General features: G+C 39.3%; 1 protein-coding gene across 1 annotated transcript; it reads right to left on the reverse strand.

Moving 5' to 3' along the window:
* Positions 1-2,292: 2,292 nt before the first annotated feature.
* Positions 2,293-4,036, reverse strand: LOC127159340 (uncharacterized). Its single transcript, XM_051102195.1, has 2 exons — positions 3,857-4,036; positions 2,293-3,661 (listed from the first exon to the last, which is right to left on the reverse strand). Exon 2 carries the CDS (start codon positions 3,367-3,369, stop codon positions 2,293-2,295), a length of 1,077 nt encoding a protein of 358 aa, XP_050958152.1. The 5' UTR covers positions 3,370-3,661; positions 3,857-4,036.
* Between the last annotated feature and the right edge of the window lie 4,490 nt (positions 4,037-8,526).

Below are 8,526 nucleotides of genomic sequence, written 5' to 3' on the forward strand. Positions count from 1 at the left end.
AATGGGTGGAGTATCCTTTTCCAAATCCACATCCTTGAGGTCTTTTACATGATCCTCCGCAGGAAAGGCCTTCATTACAGCAGGACTGTTGGTTGCTATCTTATGAAGCCTCAGGTTGGAGCTTGCTAACATCTCCTGAGTTCTTTTCAACAGATCAACCGCTTCCTCAGCTGTAGGCACTGATTTTAGGCCATCATCCACGTAGAAGTCATGCTCCACGAAGGCTCTTGCATCTTTCCCAAACTCAAGTTCACCATGTTGAGCTGCACGATGAAGTCCATAGATTGCTACCGCAGGAGAGGGACTATTCCCGAAAACATGGACCTTCATCCTATATTCCTTAACATCCTTAGAGGGATCATTATCCTCAAACCATAGGAAGCGGAGATAATTGCGATGATCTGCTCTCACCACAAAGCTATGGAACATCTGCTCGATGTCAGCAGTAAATGCCACCGCCTCTTTTCGAAAACGCAACAAGACTCCCAGCAAGGAATTATTCAGGTCGGGTCCCGAGAGAAGCACTTGATTCAGTGAAAGGCCTTTATACTGGGCGCTAGAGTCGAAAACGACTCTGATCTGTCCCGGCTTGCGAGGGTGATAGACACCGAAAATAGGCAGGTACCAAACTTCCTCATTCTCCTTTACAGGTGGAGCTAATTCTGCATGACCTGCATCAAAAATCCTTTGCATGAACGTAACAAAATGCTCCTGCATCAGAGGCTTTCTCTTCAATGTCTGACAGAGCGACAGGAGACGTTTCATACTCTGCTCTCTGTTGTTGGCCAGCCGCTGGCGTGGATTTCTAAAAGGAAGAGGTGCCACCCAGCTGTTAGAGCTATCCATGAACATTTCCTTGTCCATCAGTTCCATGAATGCTAGATCTTCAATTGAAGGGGCTATCTTTTCATCCTCTTGTGTCAGTTTGAAAATGTCCTTTCCCAAGGTGACAACCTTGAGAAGAGACGGCATGATCTTTGATACTTAGCTTCTCTTTCACTTGTATTTGATTAGGACATGGCTCACAAAGGCTTGGGCATCCATTGTTAAGTATGTTTGTGCGGAACACATCGACTTTGCTAGGTCTGTGTGCTGACCCCAAGCAAACATTTCCAACTATCACCCAACCGAAATCAAGTTTTTGGGCGAATGGTGCCTGGTTCGGACCGTTGAGCTGTTTTCTTGCTTTATGGACTTGAATAATGTCTCTCCCTAAGAGTAGCAATATTTGCGCACCTGGATCAATCTCAGGTATTTCATGTGCTATCGACTTCAGATGGGGAAACCGACGTGCAAAGGCGGGAGATGGAATCTCAGAATGGTCATCAGGCATGTTATTACACTCGATAAGTGTTGGGAGTGACACGCGTACCTTTCCATCCATAGATATGGCTTGGAACCCAGTGGCTCTTCTTCCAGAAGTTTCCGTCACTCCAGCACAGGTTCGAAGAGTGTATGGATGCTCTGTTCCTTTTACTTTAAATATGTCGAAAAACTCTGATCTTGCGAGAGATCTGTTACTTTGCTCGTCGAGCACCGCATACATCTTTACTGTAGTCTCCGGAGAGCCCTCGAGATGTACTTTTATCAGACATATTTTAGAACATGATTTGGGTATTGAACTGCCCCCACAAATCTCTGTGCATTGTGAAGTGACATCTACAGAAGCGCCTTTATCCTCCTCCCCGCCATGATCTGATAAGGGGTCTTTAGTGGCCCATGGAGGAGGACCAGGATGAAGTGCGGACACATGCCTGTCACTCTCACATTCATTGCATTTAATTACTGCTTTGCAGTTCTTCGCCAAGTGAAGGATGGAAGCACAGCACCTATAGCACACATCGTTTTCTCTAAGCAATGTTTGCCTCTCTTCTAGGGTCTTCGCTCTGAACCCACGGCAACGTCTCAGAGGATGAGGTTTGTTTTTGTGTATAGGACAATGCTTTTCCACATCAATAGGTTCATTTCCCCAACTTCTTGTAGGAAAAAATCCAGCTGAAGATGCCACACCTGTCTTATGGGTAGACACAGCAATCCTTCTTTGCATTTGCCCTTTAACCAAAGATTCTGCTTTACTCTGGTTTGGGTTGAATGTACCGATACTAAAGCTTGGGTCATTTCGAGCACGTGCTTCCTGGCAGACAAAGTCAGTAAGAAATGAGAATGGTGGAAAAGTAACGTTGTACTTTCTTTTGTACTCAGAACCTTGATATATCCATTTTTCGTGCAGGTGGTAAGGCAGCTTCTCCACAATAGGACTGACTCCTCTGGAAGTGTCCAGGTAAGAAAGGCCTAATAGATACCCTTCAGCTTTAGCTGAATCTCGCATAGCAGATCTCCGAGCTCTTGTAATTTCAGAGGATCTTGTTTACTGATTTTTGGGAATTTTTCTATCTTGTCAAAAAGTGCTTTCTCCACTGCCTCTGGAGATCCATACATCTCTTCTAGACGGTCCCAAGCCATCTTAAGCCCGACATCAGGATACCTTATATTCACGGACCTGATGCGTCTCACGTATTCTGCTGATTTACTACCCAGCCACTTAATCATTAGATCCAGCTGTTCGCTGGAAGTAAGTTTGAGCACGCTGATAGCACTTAAAAAGGACGACTTCCAAGCCCAGTAGTTCTCTGGGTGGTCGTCGAATTTTGTGAGTCCTGCATTAATGAGTTCACGACGGGCAAGAAACCTTGCCAAATCACTCAATTCAGCTTCTTCTCGAAAAGGTGAGTGAACGGGAGTACTGGCATTGTAAGTCTGTGCAAGGGGCCAGTAATTAATTGGGCTGTATGTGGCAGACTGAGATTTTTCAATCTTGACAGTGTTAGGCATCGAGACCGAATCACTGACTATTTTATCACAGTCAGGTGGAGCATGCCCTGGAGAGCTTTCCGTTAACGGCCTGTTTTCTTTCTCATAACGGTTTACAAATTCAACATGTGGGGTAGCTAAACTTGCTTCCGCGTTAGAAGCTACATTAGAGTGGCTTGAGTGATGCTCCACATAATCACTGGTGCGCTGCGCAGGATCTATGGGAGGTACTATTTGGCTGCCTGAATGACAACTGCCTCCCTCCATGCTCTCTATAGCCTCTTCTAATATTCTCACCTCAGCCATAGCGGCAGCAGCCTCCTTTTCATGTTCTAAAGCGGTAAGACTGCCTTCCATACGAACTTTCTCAATTTTCAATTCAGTTTCTTTCTTGACATAATATGCCCGTGTACGCTCAGCTTCAGCTCTAGCCCGTGCTTTTGCCGCTGCCATACCGGCAGATGTCCTACTAGACCTTTTAGATGATGTTGTTGAGCGTGTAACAACTGATCTAGTTTCCAATGCGTCCTCTGTTTCTGATTTTCTCTCACTCTCCATGTCGCTATGTGTAAATTGTATCTTTCAAATACAGATTGAAACAATGCAGAAGAATAAGGTATGAAAAGAGACTTCTCGTGAAAGCAGACTTTGAAGCTTAGTTGCAGAGATTCCGTCTTTACCTAATTTGAAGAGGCTACGTCTTTTCACTATTCTGTCCCTGCTGCAAGTAGGTTGCACCTTGACAGATAGCTAAACAGGATGAAGGCTGAAGAAAAAGTCGAAACTGAAGGAGATCTTTTCCAGTGTTTTACTTGAAATCTTCAGTTGCACAACATCGTATTTTGTGAAACTATAATGCAAACAAAAGCATACATTAAGTATAAAGTATGACTAAAAGTAAGTTTTAAGAAATAAAACAGCAAATCTAGCGTTAATATGTGAGAGAGAAAACAACCATCTTCTTATTTGAAAGCACAACAAATGTTTCTTTTTAAATGGAATGAAATACTCATTTTTTTTAACATAGATGAAACAATTAACTTACAGACGATGGCCTCTGGCACAAAATAACAGAAATATAGCTTTTATCAGGGAGACATCTACTGCTGCATCACTGCTGCTGTGAGGAGAAATCTAAGATGGCTGCCATGACCTCTGACCTAAATCACATGATGCATCTTAACCAATGAAATTAATTCAAAATTAAATGACTACTTAAATAGTCAGAACACAGACAGTGAGTTGATACACGTTTGATCCATTTAGCCTTCACAAATCATCACGTCTTGCCTAAAATTAAATCTATAGATATAAAACAGCTCAGGCATATCACAATGTTAGTTTAAAGGCTTAACCTATATAAAAGTGCACTGTTAGATGCATATCCAGTCATTTGTGCAGAGAGTGGAAGCTGAAGCAAGCTTTACAGGACATGGCGTGATCACTTGCACTGGAAACATTTTAAAATACGGCATCATTTTTGCTCATAAAGGTAAGAGTAATACAACATTTGGTACTGTAAAAGGTCTATGTTTATTTGTGTGCACTCAAAATATCAACAGAAAACATTGTGCTTTTATTTAAAAAAAAAACAATGCGCTTTGTGCGGTTTCAGTTTTGAGGAGGAGTGCTTCTAATAAACCAAAACCAAGAAGATTTGTATCATGGAAAGCACTATACAAATGAACTTGAATTGAATTGAATGCCGATATACAACATTTCTCTTGGTCCCTCATGACAGTTCATATGTGTATCAGGGCTATATAAAAAAATCCCTGCAAGTGTCTACCTGCCTATAGTGGAAACTCAGTTATCATGCCAATTCACACACACACACACACACACGTCTGGTTTATTATCCTTGTGGGGACTCTCCATAGGCACAATGGTTTGTATACTGTCCACAATGTATTTTCTATCCCCTTACCCTAACCCTACCCCTAAACCTAACCCTCACAGAAAACTTTCTGCATTTTTACTTTCTCAAAAAATCTCATTCTGTATGATTTATAAGCTTTTGTACCCATGGGGACCGCAGGCTGGTCCCCACAATGTCAAAAATTTCAGGTTTTACTATCCTTGTGGGGATTTGGTCCCCACAATGTAGCAAAAACAAGTATACACACACACACACACACCTAAAACTAACCCTCACAAAACTTTCTGCATTTTTACATTTTTCATAACCTTCATTCTTTATGATTTATAAGCTTGTGTTAAATAAATGGAACAAAAAAAAAAAAACAGCAATACTAAATCACAGACATAAATGCAAAGATATTGCAACTACCCCTGGTCTCCCCCTGGCACTTGCACACTAGCACACCATATAGATATTAATGGATGCTGTGGCTGCACAGCACTTTCAGTGGTGCTGCAACACAATGACGCTTCAATTGGCAGCTTTAGTAAAAGCACAAGGAGATGTGACTCTCTCCACAGGCCCAGCACAACCCTTCGCCAGGCTGATAATGGGCTCCTATCAGGTTTAATGATCCTCAGCTTGGACGAACAGACAACAGCAGTTGGGAGGGGGTGGTTAAAGGGGCATTGGGAATCGTACAGCAAGCATATTGTCATTAAATATTTTTTTTTAAAACACTCCCTTGTTCATGGCATAAATGCTGCCATGAGAGTGATCATAATTGGCTCTGAACACATGTGTAATTGCCTTCAGCTGGCGTTCTTTTACAGTTGACATTGTTCTGTGGCGATGAGGTGACTGGCCATTTGAATAAGCAGCTTGTTTGGTGGCGGCAGGCGTAATTGAAATGTCCTATGTGTGTGAACAGAAAATTACATTAAGACCCCCCGATAATCACCTGACAAGGGAATAATTGAGTCTGCAATCTGCCACAGCGTCCTCGAGAGCCCGGGAGGATGTAGTCGAGTAACCGGGCGGCACTCTTGGCTGACACGCTTTCAACGCTAAGCAAAAGTGCCAGCCATGCATTCCTGAGTATCAACCCCACCGTCTGTCTGACTGTCTGTCTCTCTGTGTGTTTGTGTGGCTTTGAGAGGGGTCACTTCTCTACAAAGCTAACAGATGGTGGCTTTTAACTCTCTTTAGTGTTGTTATTGTTGATTTTTTTATTATTATTATTTTTTTTATTTTTTATTTTAAATCTTTTATAAGTTTGCTATTACTGGCCTTCTTGTTCTTCAATATCAATAGAAAGTGTACCAATATGACAATATTAACGATGTGTGCAGTAATAAAAGAGGAAAGCCAGATGTATCCTTTGTTGTTGTTGTTTGTTTAATTTAGTAAACAAATATATCTCTTATACATACAATTCAAACTATAGATAATGTAAAGGTATCAGTTTCAGCCTAATTACAGTAACTTTATAATATGTGATTATTGATCTGAAACACATTTCTCCTCTGCTTAGAAAACAGCAGCTACTTACTTTGTGTTAAATAATTAATACAGTAATGATTTTTCCAGAACACTCTCAATTAACAGCAAATGTAAAAATGTACCCATGGGACTTCAAACCCAAGCTATTAAATGTGTGATGCTCCAAACGTGCTCTTCTAATGTTTTAGCTGCAATGTAGCGTTATATGAACAAGTTAAACAATCTGCTTTTCCAGTGCTCTCTAGTACACACGGCTTTAAAGTACATATTCTATGTCTCTTTTCATTCATAATTTTAACATTTTGTAACAAAAGTAACATTACAAAATAAAATGCAAACAAATGTATCCCTGATTATTATATATATATATATTTAGTGACATACATTTAAACCCCAGCAATTAAATGATAAACATAATAAATAAATAATAATCAAATGACTTTGTCAACACTGTACATAATGGTAAATTGTAATTTGTTTCTGGATTAAAAAAAAATAGCAAATGTTATACAAAACTCAATCTGATGATCAGTATATGATCAACTTCAAAAAAGTCAAAGATTTAGTTAAAATATTTGAGCTGGTTGAGCTAATATTTGACTTCCATTTTACTTTTATTTTATATTTTGCTTATTTTACATTTACAATTAATATTTGTATAGTTATTTTAGATGTGCAACATGACACCACAATACCCTATTGCTCTTCTCCCTATCAACATGATTCTCCTCACTAGTTCTTAAAAGTCCCTATTCAATATTAATATTAATATTAAAAACTCCAAGTGTCTGCATGCCTTGAGTGGAAGCTGAGTGATAGATAGATAAAAGCTTTATTTGTCCCACAGTGGGGACATTTCTGTGCTACAGCAGCAAAAGAAGTCGTGCTGGTATAAAACAAACAAACAGACAAACAAAACAATAACAACAAACAAATTGCACTTAGTTATTTTAAGTTATTTCACAGTTTAGATTATAGTTATTGCACCGTTTCATAAATTACTATTCAGTGTCATCAGTGTGTAATTTTTTTTTTTGTAACTGACAATATATATTATGGTAACTGGTTCATTGGGAACACTTCTGATTGTAAAGTGTACCAACAGTAGGGAGAAAAGACCTTCAATATCGCTCCTTCAGACATTTGGGATGTAACAGCCACTTCAACCACAACGACTTCTCAGAGGTAAAACTGTTGGATACAGTGGATGGGATATTGCTAACACACACACACACACATAGTTAACTGAGTGACCATGCCAACACATGATTAATCTTTAGTCCTCCTTTTTTCACCGTCCACAAACAACAGCAAGCAAAAAAAAAAAAAAAAAAAAAAAAGGTTTTATGTTTCCCAATAACCACAATCTACAGCGCCTATTGAAATGCTTGACATTTGCTTTCCATGTCTTAGATATCCTTTGTAGGTGCAGTATATCATAATTCTATGCCTTTATGGCTCCTAATAAGGCATTTTTACACAGTCTAATGTTATCTCCTAGGCAACTGGAAGAACTCGGTCAAAATTGCAAAAGCAGTATATTTGTCAAGGAAATGGGCTTTATAAATCTATCATATTAAAACAAAAATCTACTGTGCCCATAGCTGTGTGCATTTTTTAATATTAATTAATTGATTGATTGATTTAATATAATACAATACAATATAATACAATACAAACATACATACAAATTCAGCATTTACTCACCTTCACATCATTCCGAACTTCTATTAAATTTTTTTAATTTTTCTTTCCAGGACCACAAAGTTATTTATTTATTTATTTATTTGGAAGCATATTCTTGACATTCTTTTACATAAAATTTAAGCAAAATGGAATGGGATCCTTCAAGCACCATACACACACACACACAAAATATTAAAGTACCATGGCATCATAAATGTTCATGTTATGTGCACTATATTTGAAGCCTTCCAACACAGTTGTTATTCGCTACAAAAGCCAAAGTTCTTAATGTTTATGTGAGTAATTGTCTCATTTTGTGTCCTAGAGTTTATATAGATGTTTATGTAGATATCTGTCTGTCTGAAGACCCTACATGCCTGTTTGAACACTGAGACTCTGATTTTATGCTTTGAAGTAGCCACTGGAAGATATTGTCTCTGGAGGTCAGAGATGTGGACTCTAGGGAGAGGATCTGGTGACCTCTAACCTCATCCATCACACAGTGATTGACATGAGAAGCTGAACAGTGACAGAGGGGGCATCAGGGACAGTCTGCAGGACATATGGGACCAACTGTTTTACGAACATACTATTTATGTGTGAATAAATTAGTTCATTATAGACACAATGACAACTGCAAAGATTTTACGTTATTTATTTACTTA

This window comes from Labeo rohita, unplaced genomic scaffold (genome assembly GCF_022985175.1).
Source record: "Labeo rohita strain BAU-BD-2019 unplaced genomic scaffold, IGBB_LRoh.1.0 scaffold_2083, whole genome shotgun sequence".
NCBI lineage: Eukaryota > Metazoa > Chordata > Actinopteri > Cypriniformes > Cyprinidae > Labeo > Labeo rohita.